Source organism: Octodon degus, unplaced genomic scaffold (genome assembly GCF_000260255.1).
Source record: "Octodon degus isolate 3935 unplaced genomic scaffold, OctDeg1.0 scaffold00026, whole genome shotgun sequence".
Taxonomy (NCBI): Eukaryota; Metazoa; Chordata; class Mammalia; order Rodentia; family Octodontidae; genus Octodon; species Octodon degus.
The window spans coordinates 2,693,446-2,707,260 of NW_004524602.1; the positions used below are offsets into that span (position 1 = coordinate 2,693,446).

The 13,815-nt window shown below is 40.0% G+C and overlaps 1 protein-coding gene across 4 annotated transcripts in view; it reads left to right on the forward strand.

The window, feature by feature from the left end:
- The window catches only part of Sin3a (SIN3 transcription regulator family member A), a 79,407-nt gene that overhangs the window by 29,813 nt on the left and 35,779 nt on the right, over positions 1-13,815 (forward strand). For all 4 annotated transcript variants that reach the window (XM_023712713.1, XM_023712714.1, XM_023712712.1 and 1 more), the window contains exons 3-7: positions 1,454-1,630; positions 8,271-8,377; positions 9,545-9,827; positions 12,064-12,315; positions 13,647-13,799. In XM_023712713.1, the coding sequence (XP_023568481.1) occupies positions 1,454-1,630; positions 8,271-8,377; positions 9,545-9,827; positions 12,064-12,315; positions 13,647-13,799 (972 nt within the window). The remainder of the gene's footprint in view (positions 1-1,453; positions 1,631-8,270; positions 8,378-9,544; positions 9,828-12,063; positions 12,316-13,646; positions 13,800-13,815) is intronic.

Here is a 13,815-nt window from a genome sequence, read left to right on the forward strand (position 1 = left end):
AAGAATCTTATAGGAAAGGGCCAGGGAGATGGCTCAGTAGAATAAGCACTTCCCTGGCAAGCGCAAGGGCCTGAGTTCTATCCCCAGTTCCACCGAAAAGAAAAAAAAGAAGAAAATGGCTCACAGTAAAAATTTATTTTAAAAGGGCCAGGGAGATAGCTCAGTAGAATAAGCACTTGCCTGGCAAGTGCAAGGGCCTGAGTTTAATCCCCGGTTCCGCAAAAAAAAAAAATCTTAACAGGATACCATCGTATATGTGCAGAAATGTCATTGTACATGTGTGACTGTAGTACTCTAGCAGGTATAAAGACAAGCAAAATGAGTACAATGAAGTTTAAAAAAAAAAAACTTCTAATTCCACCTTTACGAATTAAGTGCTAATAGACTGAGTGCGGTGGCTTGTGCCTATAATCCCAGCTCTTGGGAGACTGTAAACAGGCTGATCACGAGTCTGATCTAGTAGTAAGTCCCTGAACACCCTGTTGACCTTGCCCTAAAATAAAAAAATGAAATAAAAAAAAAAAGTGCTAATATTCTGAGACAAGTACAGAAGTTACATAGCCAGATGACTTTTTTTTTTTTTTTGTATATTAGTACAGGGTCTACAGGGGTCTCATAGTGATCTGCCTACGTTCAGCCTCAGGGGTAGGGATGTAGCTCATAGGCATAAGTGCCTGTCTGGCAAGCACAGGGAGGGTTCTGAGTTCGATCACCAGAGCTGGAATTACAGGCATGCACTACCACACCCAGTCTCAATCACCAGCTCAGCTCACCCTGGGAGCAGGGCCGGAAGGGTACACTGGGGATTGAACCCCAGTTGCTGCATCTGCCTAAGTAGGTGCTTTAATCTGCTGAACTGTTTGGCCAGCCCTGCATGGTATTTTATAAAAGCAGTGATTCATGACAGATAGGAATTTAAGAAAAAGTAGACCTTTACCAGAGACAGTTTAAGAAGTATTAAGCTGTATGATTTTCTTTATTTAAAGAGAAAAACGATAACTGAGTTCCAAAACATTAGTAGGACAGTTACAATAGTTGATATATTGAAGGGTAGGGATGTAGCTCATAGGCATAAGTGCCTGTCTGGCAAGCACAGGGAGGGTTCTGAGTTTGATCCCCAGTAACACCCCACACACACACAAATACACAGTTGATATATTGCATTTTTTTTTTTTATTAGTGTTTTTGAGACAGGGTCTTGGTAATATAGTTCAGGCTGGCCTTGAACTCACTTTGTAGCCCAGGCTAGTCTCAAATTTGCAACTATCTACCTGCTTCTGCCTCCTGAGCACTGAGATTGTAGGTATGCACCACCACACCCAACTAAGCTTCTAATTAATTAATTTTGTGCATGCATAGATATGTAGGCATGCTTTGCCTACATATTTGTTATTTCTCTCAATGCGTTTAGAGCAGAATGCACAGAAATTTGTTTATATTTTGTCCACCTCAGGTTTCAGCTGTACCACAGAGCTCTGGCAGCCATGGGCCCACCATAGCAGCAGTTCATAGCAGCCACCATCACCCGACAGCTGTGCAGCCCCATGGAGGCCAGGTGGTCCAAAGCCATGCTCATCCAGCACCACCAGTCGCACCAGTGCAAGGACAACAGCAGTTTCAGAGGCTCAAGGTAGGATTCAGCTCCTTTTCTTGGGTCAAAAGTTTATCTTTAGGAAATAATGAATTGAGCCATTACAACATAGCACAAGAGACAAGGTTTTGAGTCCTAAGAAGGTTCACTTGGTTTTTGTTTTGAAACTCCCATTTTGGTGTCAGTACCCAATCAAAAGATTATACTCAAGAAAATCGTGGACTATGAGTGCATGGAACTTACAGCATGCTAGGATTGAAGGGCTATTTTCATATTAATAAACTTTTTTTTAAAGGCAGTGTCTTGCTATGTGATTTAGGCTAGCCTTGAACACACTGTGTATCCCAGGTTGGTCTTGACCTTGTGACAATGCTCTTGCTTCAGCCTCCGCAGTGGTGGAAACTTGTGACAATCCTCTTGCCTCAGCCTCCCCAGTAGTGGGTTTATAAGCGTGTACCACCCTGCTTGATGCAGCATAAACTTTAAAGTCCAGTTTTTGGATGTTTCCTTTTGAACTCATAGCTCTTAATATCATGTAAAACTTCATATTGTGTGCCCATGTTTGGTTACAGTCCTGTGCATAAATCAGGCCAGTCTTACAGTTTAATCAGGCCTAACTTACAGTTTAATCTTTTTATTTCTGTTTATGAATAGTGCACTTTGGTGGCATCTTCAAACCCATCCTCAGTAAAGCATGTGTTCCTTTTGGATAAAGTTGGTGGATACTGTAATTGTGAAGCTGAGTACATGCTGTAGGCTTTCGTGCTTTGAAATGTGTGAGGCACTCAGTGGAGGAGGGGAACTTATGTCTTTCCGTAGCCTGGTCTCTTTTCAGTGTGATTTTTCAGAATGTGTAATTGGTGCAGCAAGTGCTCCAGGTTTCAGTTTTTCTAAATCAAGGAAATATAAATTAAAATTATAGAGATAATATATTAGACCTTCTTTGATCATATAGCCTAATTATATCAAATCACTGGTAGGAATGAACAGTAACCCTTTAAGGACTCATCCCTGTGTTGCAAGCCTTTGCATCTTCTCTTTCCCTTGTTACAGTAACTCTTCTAATCCATGGTTTTACTTTGTGCAGTTCTGTTGTTTGCTGTTTGAATTATGTATAGCCAACTATGGTCCAGAAATATTAAATGGAAAATTCTAAAATAAACATTCAACAAGTTTTAAATTCCATGTCATTCCAAGTAGTGTGATGAAAACTCATGTGGCCTTTTTGTCCTGAGTGGGATATAAATCATCCATTTATTCAGCATACCCATACTATATACTCCCTGTCTGTTGATCACTTTATAGCCCTCTTGGCTTTCAGATATTCAGATGGACTATCACAGTTTTTGCACTCAAATAATCCTTATTTTACTTATCATGGCCCCAATATGCAGAATAACTGATGGTGGCATTAAGATATGCTAAAGAGAAGCTGTAAAGAGCTTCCTTTAAGTGATAAGGTGAAAGTTCTTGATTTAAGAGGGGGAAAAAAATCTAAGCCAAGGTTGCTAAGATAAGGTAAATTATTCTTGCTGTATCTACTTTATAAATTAAACTTTATTGTTATGTGTGTGTGTGAGGTTCAGACATTTACTGGGTGAGTGTCCTATACTACCGAGTTGTTTTCTGTAATTACTGTCCTCGTTGGTGGGCTCAGGGACTTGTTGAATATTATCATAAGGACATAAAATGCTACGTAGATATCATAAGGTATGCCAGAACAAAGCTAGATAGAAGAAATTTGTAAAATTTATCATCTGTTGGACTTAAGTAATCAAGAGCCAACAAGTATAAACTAAAGAGAATGCATATTGGGCTGGTGAGATGGCTCAGTGGTCTAAAGCACCTACTTAGAACAAGCTTAGCAAAGCACAGGGACCGCGATTCAATCCCCCAGCACCACATGCCAGCCAGCCCCGCCCCCTGGTGGGCTGAGCTGGCCACACACACACACACACACACACACACACACACACACACAAATAATAATAAATAAATAAATGCTGGGGCTGGTGAGATGGCTCAGTGGTCTAAAGCACCTACGTAGAACAAGCTTAGCAAAGCCCATGGACCGCGGTTCAATCCCCCAGCACCACATGCCAGCCAGCCCCTCCCCCCTGGTGGGCTGAGCTGGACACACACACACACACACACACACACACACACAAATAAATAAATAAAAAATAATAAATAAATGCTTTTTAAAAAAAAAAATAGAGAATGCATATTATTTGGACCCTTCAGGAATATTTGGTGTTTTCACTAAAAAGTTTTTATACTTTGCATATAGAGTAATGGCCATGTCACAAAATACAGTACCACCCCAAACTGAGCATGTTACCAAGTATAAAAAATCTTTTAAAGCTCAGTGCAGTTCAACCCAGTATTAAAACTGTATTTTTCAGTTAATGCCTTAACTTTCCCAAAATGTTGTTTTTTATTTTTAGAGATAAGATCTCACGCAGGTTAGCCTTGAACTCACTGTGTAGCCCAAGCTGGACTACAGGTGTGTGCCACCATTCTTGGCCATTTTTCCCAAATAGAGCTTGCAAGTGTGCTGTTAAGCTAACAAGAATGTGTTTATTTCTGTAGTCTTTCCCCAAAAGTTCTATGAAAATAGTCTGTTTCACACAGGTTCCTCCCAGGAATCAAGGATATGAGTATATGGATTGTGTTTTATTTTATAGAAACCAGCAAAAAAAAAAGGGGCTTTGGATTTAGGTTATGAGTAAGTGTCAGGTAGAGTCGCTATTTTTTGTTCTGTTTTTTAGTTATAAGCCCTTGACTTTATTTTTAAGTACAATAGCTTGTTGAATTTTCTTTCTAATGAAGAAATCAAAAATGTACCTTTTACCAACAAAGTGAAAAGATAACCCACAAATTTGGAAAAAATCATGACAAATAAGTACTCAGACAAAGGTCTGCTCTCTAGAATTTATAAAGAACTAAAAAACACTAGGGCCCCAAAATTTAAAACCCATTCCAGAAATGGGCATCCGAGATGAACACATGCTTCTCAGAGGATGAAATTAAAGAAGCAAATATATGTATGAAAAAATGCTCCATATCACTAGCCATCCGTGAAATGCAAATTAAAACAACATTGAGATATCATCTCACCCTAAAAAGAATGTCTATCATAAAGAAATCACCCAACAACAAATGTTGGAGAAGCTGTGGGGAAAAAGGAACCCTTCTCCACTGGTGGTGGGAATGTAGACTGGTGCAACTGTTATGGAAATCAATGTGGAGATTCCTTAGAAAAGCTGGACTGTAAATCCCATTTAATCCAGTTGTTCCTCTACTGGGAATTTTCCCAGAGGATCTGAAAACATCATATCATAGTGATATATGTGTGCCTATCTTTATAGCAGCACAATTTGTGATAGCCAAATCTTGGAAACAACCAAGATGCCCATCACCTGAGGAATGGTTGAAAATGATGTGGTATTTTTACACAAGGGAGTATTATTCAGCTGTTAAGAATGATAAACTTGAAGCCTTTATATTGAATTGCATGCCACTTGAACATATACTCATAAGTGAAATAAACCAGACACAGATTTGTAAATATCATATAGTTTCCCTAGTATAAGAACTCAAAAGAAGAAATACAAATGCGAAGTATAAGAAGTAAAGCCCTGCCGTTACGTTGAGCTGTAGGGGACTCAGGTCAACAATTTCTGACATTTCCAGTGAAAAGGAAGACCCAGTACTATTATGGACTACTGAACTCTTTTAGAATATTTTGCTGAGTTAACACACCTATAATATTTAAATGATGGAACTTAACAAAGAAAGAGGATACAGATGAATGTCCATTTTGTATCTGTGTATTCAGGGTGGTTATGATAGATATATAGTTACATTCTCTTAATGAATAGAGGGATTTGTTCTAATGGCATTTGTAAAGAGGATATCAAGTCCGCATCTTGTACAGCAATTAACCACTAGGAAGAATGTATACAAGGTGTTGATTGTTGAAACTGTCCTACCAGTTTGGTTTGAAACTGTCTCATTGCTATTTGTTTCTCAATGAAATTATGGAAAAAAAAGTAAAATTTTATTCAAAAGAAATTCAGTGCCAAACCCCCAAAAAATGTACCTTCATATAATTTAACTTGGTATTCCCACATTGCCTACCATTTTTGAATCAGTTTTCAAATGCTTTACAAGCATTTTAATCAACTTCAATAAGCCATTTATGTGTATAATAGTGTTCAGTGAGTGTGCTTGGGTTATTTCAAGCATTTTTTACTTTTTTTGTCTTTGATGGATTGGTGATGAGGAATTTGAATAATGTGGGGCATGTCTGTTGGATTGAGGGATTTTTGGTTTTTGGGGGGCTTTTTTGTTTTTTTGGGGTTTTTTGGGTTTTTCTTGTTTTGCGGAACTGGGGATTGAACTCAGGCCTTCCTTGTGCTTGCCAGGGAAGCGCTTATTCCACTGAGCAATCTCCCCGGCCCCTTGTTTTTTGTTTTTTTTTTTTTTTTAAGCTTATGTTATTTTACTAGAGTTTTTTGTTTTTGTCCTTTTAAGACAGGATTTGACTGTAGTTCAGTCAGGCCTTGAGCTCACTTTGTAGCCTAGGCTGGACTTGAACTCACAAAAATCCTCCAGCTTCAGCCTCCCAAGTGCTGGGGTTGTAGGCCTGTGTGCCACTACACCCCTGGCCTATTTTGCCAGTTTTTAAACAATGACTCACTGTGACCTTCAGTGAGTTCCAGGCATGCACACATCACATACAACTTCTGTGAGTTTCTGAGCTTTTTTCCTATGTAGTCATTATAATATACCATTTTTTTTTTGGGGGGGGGACTTTTTTTTGTCATGTGGTAGTGAATGCTATTCTTACAAGTCTTTTTTTCTGCAGTAGACTTTGGAGTTTTGTGTTCCATTAACTTGGCCTCTAATGAATCACTTTAGTATAGAAATTTTCTAATGCAAACTAGTCTGTTGACTGTCAGCAGAAACTACCAGTGTGATTTATTTTTTTCTTCCTTCCTTCCTTTCTTTTTTTTTTTTTTTTTTTTTTTTTTTTTTTTGCGAAACCAGGGATTGAACTCCCTTGCTCTTGCCAGGGAAGCTTATTCTACTGAGCCATCTCCCCAGCCAACCAGTGTCGTATATAAATTAATACACAAATACATAAGAACTGACCAAGAGTACAGTCCACTCTAAAACACTGACTAGCTATGTCCCATCTAAATGTTGGCCCTAGAGTTTTGCTGCTCTAGCCCTTCAAGTATTAGAACTACACTGCTGCACCCAGCTAAAACAATTCTTGAAACCATTTATCGCAGTCCATTAGTGCTACTTTAATGAAATACCTGGGCCTGGATAATTGATAAGATATAGAATTACTTCTCATAGATCTATATAGAGTGGAAAATCCCAGATCAAGGGCCCAGCAGATTCAGTTTCTAGTGCAGGCTTGGTTTTTGCTTCTGAGGTGGTGTCTTACAGCACTGGCCTCAGTTAGAAGCATAGAAGGCAAAAGGGGCCAACAGTGGTTCCTTCCAGCCCTTCTGTTCAGTCACTGCCTCCATGGTTGAGGGTTCTGCTTTCATGACTAACCTCCTAAAGATCCCACTTACTATTATCACTTCAGTGATTTAAGTTTCAATTTATGGGCTTGGGGACACTTTTAGACTGTAGCATCACTTTATGGTTTATTTGAACACAGATGTTCTGTTTCATAAACATATTGGCTTACATCAAACCAGATTTTCCCAAACTTTCCTAAGTGTAATATTTTGTATAATTTAAAACATTTATCAAGGAATATAGATGGGCCAGGAGGATAGATAGCTCGGTGGTATGAGCTCCTGCCTGGCAAGTTCAAGGTCCTGAGTTCAATTTATCCCCAAGGAACATAGGAAATACCTAATGAGCATTTCCCTTAGATGTGTTCTGAGTAACTAAAAATTTAAGTCATCCTAAATCCAACTCTTAACCCTGTAGCCCTTCAAACCCTTCCTCTTTGTTGTGGGTCACTTTTGAATGTTCTTTATTGTCTTACATCTTGTCAGTTTTCAAGTCCCTTTAGACTGCAGAAAGCCTTTGAATCTCTGTGCTTCTCTATTATTTGGTCAGTACTCTTTAATTCTAGCCACTGTTCTCATGGCTTATCCAGGCATTCCTGTGCCATTACTGGTCTTTCTACCTCTCTTCAGTCTGTCCTGCTTTCCTATCATATTTTTGCTCAACACTGGCCAAATATGTGGATGATAAAATTCACAAGTCTTTTCGTGGTGTAGATCCTAATTCCTCTATCTCAGGACTGAGGCTGCAGCCAAATGAAACTGTTTCCAGATGTAGTGCATTCTGTCTGGCCTGAGATTTTTCCCAAGCTGCTTCCCCTGATTTTCCTTGTTGATATTCATCTTTGCCTGCTTTGACTGATACTCAGGCCTCAGTTTATCCTTCATCTCCTGGGTGTTTATACTGTTTAGAAGGAGAGCAGCATTGTTTCCCTGTGGTCTTTGTGCATTTACTGATTTCCCATTGTGTGATGATTTCCATGGAGATGAGAACAAGCTCTATATATATTTAATATTTTCTGTATATATTTATATCTTATTTATTGTTATGAATTAATTTAGCCACAAGTCACTTGTTTGTTAAAATAAATATTGACTTACGTTCCTTTAATAACTGAGATTTATGCCTGCTTCAGGTGGAGGATGCGCTGTCCTATCTTGACCAGGTGAAGCTGCAGTTTGGCAGTCAGCCTCAGGTCTACAATGATTTCCTTGACATAATGAAGGAATTTAAATCTCAGAGGTAAAAGATACATGGGATGTACCTAAGTTTGTGCTTGGCATGTTGGTTTTAGAGAGAGAATGTAGCTTCGACTTAAGCTGCTTAATGTTGCCTTTTGGAGGTTAAATTTTTAGGATCTTGCTTTTATGTATTTATACAGTTTTATTGGTAGAAACTGTAGCCACTATTTTGTTTTCTCCCTATTGGTAAGTTTTTCTTAATCTTTCTTTTTGTGTGTGTGTGTGTGTGGTACTGGGAATTGAACTCAGGACCTTGCACTTGCCAGGCAAGCGCTTGCTCTATGAAGCTATCTCCCCAGCCAGCCCCTTCTTCATGTTTCATCTCAATCAGGGAGAGCATTGTCTTTCTTTTTTTATCTTAAAGACAAGGTTTTGTTATGCAGTTCAGGCTGGCCTTGAACTCATTTTGTAGCCCAAGCTGGTCTGGAACTCAGTGATCCTTCTGCCTCCTGAGTGCTGGGATTATAGTCATGAGTCACCATACCCAGTTGGAAAGTAGCATTTTCTAATTATTTAGGATACTTGATTTCTTAGTTAATTGAAAATGCCCTGGCATTCTGGCATGGTTTACTATTATAAGAAAATGACTCATTGGAACATGCTAGACATAGCCAGTAATTTAACTTTATTTTTTGAGACGAGGTCTCGCTGTGTAGCTCAGGCTTGCCTTGAATTTACTGTGTACCCAGGTCAGCCTCAAACAGTAACACTCCTGCCTCAGCTTCCTAAGTGCTGAGATTGCAGGCATTTGCTACCATGCTTGGCTGACATACCTGTAATAATATACTGGTATATGAAAGATTGAATTTCTCATGGGACTTGTAGCTTTAATCACTACATGCTTGCTTGATAGAATTGTTACTGTAAATGTAATTTTTGTTCAAAGTTATGATCAAATTACTTTGAATCTAAAACTAAATGACTGAGGGGCCGGGGAGACAGCTCAGTGGAATAAATGCTTGCCCAGCAAGCACTAGGTCCTGAGTTCAATCCCAATAAATAAATTGATTTATTGGTACCACCAATAAATAAATTAATTAAATAAAGCTAAATGACTAGGATTTCAGTTCATCTGTTTTCCTATTTAGAGAAGACTTAGTGAAGTTATTTTCTTCTTAAGGTGCTTGTCAAGCCTTTCATTAATCACTTTCCTTTTGTTCTTTATCAGCATTGACACTCCAGGAGTGATCAGTCGTGTGTCCCAGCTGTTCAAAGGCCACCCTGACCTGATCATGGGCTTCAACACCTTCTTGCCTCCTGGCTACAAAATTGAGGTGCAGACCAATGACATGGTGAACGTGACAACTCCTGGCCAGGTTCATCAGATCCCTACCCATGGCATCCAGCCCCAGCCTCAGCCACCACCCCAACATCCTTCCCAGCCTTCAGCCCAATCAGCCCCAGCTCCTGCCCAGCCAGCTCCTCAGCCCCCACCTGCCAAAGTCAGCAAGGTGAGCACTCAGACAGTGTCACGTCCTGTGAAATGCATTCCCTAGAGAGCCCTTCCTCTTGTCTCTTTTATTAGGCTTAGCATTAGGCCACAAAAATTTTATCAGAGAAGATGTAGTTCTTACCACACTGTCACATGGTTCATTTTTACACACCACAGATTCAGTTATCTACTTACAATTAACAGGGTGAGTGTGGTGGTACATACTTAAGACTGAGGTGAGATGGTTTCTGTGAGTTTGAGGCCAGTGTGAGCTACATAGTAAGCTCAAGACCAGCTCAAACTGCATAGCAAGAACTTTAAAAAAAAAGCAGTAACTAGTCAATAAATATCAGTTGGCAGGGGCTGGAGAGATGGCTCAGTGGTCTAAAGCACCTACTTGAAACAAGCTTGGCAAAGCACAGGGACCGTGGTTCGATCCCCCAGCACCACATGCCAGCCAGCCCCGCCCCCTGGTGGGCTGAGCTGGCCACACACACACACAATAAATAAATGTAATAAATAAAAATAAATAATTTTAAAAAATTATTTAAAAAAAAAAATATATCAGTTGGCAGCCTGTCCCCAACTTCTGTTATTTAGCCCATGGCTGTTCCAGTTGGTGGTAACTGTAGTGCTATGGCACCACCAGTAGAAGTGATTGTTTTGGGGGCTGGTGAGATGGCTCAGTGGTCTAAAGCACCTATTTAAAACAAGCTTAGCAAAGCACAGGGACCGCGGTTCAATCCCCCAGCACCACATGCCAGCCAGCCCCCGCCCCCTGGTGGGCTGAGCTGAGCTGGCCACACACACACACACACACACACACACACACACGCATAATTAAAAAATTAAAAAAATAAAAAAAAAGAAGTGATCATTTTGTTTTGCTTTGTTTTAAAAGAAGGAAGAAAGGGGGAGGATATTTTTGTTGTTTTTATTTGAGATAGGACTTTTAGATCAGTTTGGAACCCAAAGGTTTAAGAGATGCTCCCATCTGAGCTTCCCAGGCTGGAACTATAGGCATTGATCCCACTGCATTTGACTCAGAAATGGTCATCTTACCACAGTCAACTTCAGCTACTGCCCTCTTGACCAGTATTTTACAGCAGTTACTCCTTGACCAGATTTAAGCCATGAAGTTAAGTAGATGCTCATGCTGATAGGGTTGAACTCAGAGGTGCTCTACCACAGGTTTATATCTCAGCCCTTTTTATTTTTAAATTTGGTGGATTGGTATAGTACTGAGGACCAGGGATATTTGGTGGATTAGTATAGTACTAAGGACCAGGGATACTCTACCTTTGAGCTACATACCTTGTTCATCTGAAGTGTGGGTATGTTAGCTTTGCACAGTGGCATTATCGTAGCCAATGATGTTTGTCCAAGGTGCAATTATTGCTAATTGAAGTGTGGGTGTGGGTGGGTTTTTTTTTTTGGGGGGGGGTCTTTTTGAGACAGAGTCTATGCAATACTGGCTGGCCTTGAGCTCAGTTTGTAGTCCAGGCTGGTCTTAAACTCTTAGTGATCCTCCTGCCTCAGCTTCCTGAGTGCTATGACTACAGGCATATACCACTACACCCGGCTTTAAATTATATTTTGAGACAGTATCTCAGTAAGTTGCCCAAGCTAGCCTTGAACTTGCCACCCAAGTCTTGGCCTCCTGAGGAGCTGGCATGCTCCACCACACCTAGCTGGCATGTGCTACACTTTGAACTGCACTGTATTATATAATAGCCACTAGCTACATAAGGCAGTATAGATACATTTCAGTTTTTCACTTGCTCCAGCCACATTTCAGGTGCTCAGTAATCATGTGGTAGTAGCTACTATTATACAGAATAGTGCAAATAAAGAACATTTCTTTCATGTCAGAGTTGTGCTGGACAGAGCTGATCTAGAAGACATTTTTATGAGTTATTTCAACAATTGAGGTATTGTCTTTGAAATTAAAGATCTATGTAGAATGTGTATATATGTACCTGTTAATGTAATGAAAGTTGTATATGAAAAACTCCTGTAATTAGAGATTGCTTCAATTTAAAAGTTGTATTTAGAAAATTTGAGACTGAGATACTTCTCTCAGAATGTGTGACCCTCTCAGTAGCTCCCTCCCATCCAGTACGATTAGTTGAGCTAAAAGGCGTGGCCTGATTGAATAAAAAAGGGTATTAGTTAATCAGATACATTGTTTCTTTTTAGTTGGAACTTAACTTTCCCTGTGTTCCTGAGGAGAATAAAGACTTTTTTCTTTTTAGCCTTCCCAACTACAAGCACATACTCCAGCCAGTCAGCAGACTCCCCCTGTCCCACCGTATGCATCCCCACGGTCTCCACCAGTCCAGCCTCACACACCAGTGACAATCTCGTTGGGAACAGCCCCATCCTTGCAGAACAATCAGCCTGTGGAGTTTAATCATGCCATCAACTATGTTAACAAGATCAAGAATAGATTCCAGGGACAGCCAGACATCTACAAAGCATTCCTGGAGATTTTGCACACCTATCAGGTAAGATGGGTACCCCTTAAGTCTCTCTCAACCAGGCCACCCTCTGAGGCAAGCAGTCTAAGAACCTGAATAGCCATTGTTATCCCCACTGATTCTCATTGGATATTAACCCATTAGAAATTATGGTGGCCTGTTTGTGAACAGTTTTATTTGCCTGACTGGAGTGCTCTTTACCATCCAGTTAGGATTTAAAATTCAGTGGCCTATGAAGTGAAAGCGTAATCTATTTTACCTGGAAATTTAGGGTATAGTTTGTGTAGTCTGATTAATTTACAGTAGAGGAAAGAAAAATTTCTCTAAATGTTTTGTGCTTTATTAGGTTAGTCCGTCTCCCCCCCCCCCCGCCATTCACATTATTGCCTTTATTTTTTTAAGAGTAGGAAAATTTATTGAGGAAAAAGATTGGGGATTAAGATAGCTCCTGAGAGACAGGAGGAGTTCTGAATGTGTTGCCAACAAGCCCGCCTCTCAACGTTTTGTAGAGCAAAATCACGAGACAAGTACAACACATAGGTCAAATTATGATTAACCAGTAAGACTGCAAGTATAGTTCTTAGCTAATGATCCAGTGGGAACAAGGACATGTGGATGACTTCGTTAATCTTGTTTGATAATTTGTAGTCTTAGTCTTGTGTTTAGTATTAGTAGTTTTAGTCTTAGTGACTGGGAAGGGATGCCCATCTCCCAGGAGATCATGGAAAATCTCACAACGTGTTACTAATAATCACAGGCCTCAAGCCTCATTTTCCTGTATCCCTTAGGGAAGTGTATAAAACTAGCTTTGTGACTTTAATCTTAAATTGAGATTCCAGCCACAGTCCTGATGTATTTTCATTTTTTTTTTTTTTTCATCTTCTGTACTGACTCTTGAGGACCCAACCCTGTCTGACTACCTAATATATTTCTACCTAACTTAGCTATCTATAATATTCCCCTCTCTGAGAAGAGGTATACCTAACTGCAGTTAGGAGAGAAAGGGAGTAGTTTCCATCTCATTGCTTAGAGCTGAGAAGGCTGGTGTGGGGCTAACTGCAGTCAGGGGCCTTCTCCAGAGAGCTAATCTAATGGGCCCCAGATAGAAGTCATGTTGTAGTTTAGTAGTTACGAACTCTGCAAGGTCGATGCCTCATTTTTTTAAAAAAGTAATTGGCTAGCATCACTTTCTTTAACTGAAAAGCCTGTAGTCAAAATAGTTACTAAAAACAGACTTTCTTTCATGCTGCCTGCATAGATAACAATATAGCAGTCTCAGACATCCCAGAAATATTCAGTGATGTGTAATACAAAGCAGGGGACCACAAATATCCCTCTTTCCACTTGTGTTTCCTCAGAAAGAGCAGCGAAATGCCAAGGAAGCTGGAGGAAACTACACCCCTGCTTTGACTGAACAGGAGGTATATGCCCAGGTAGCTCGTCTCTTTAAAAACCAGGAAGATCTGTTGTCAGAGTTTGGACAGTTCCTGCCAGATGCCAACAGCTCTGTGGTAAGCTTTCTTTTTT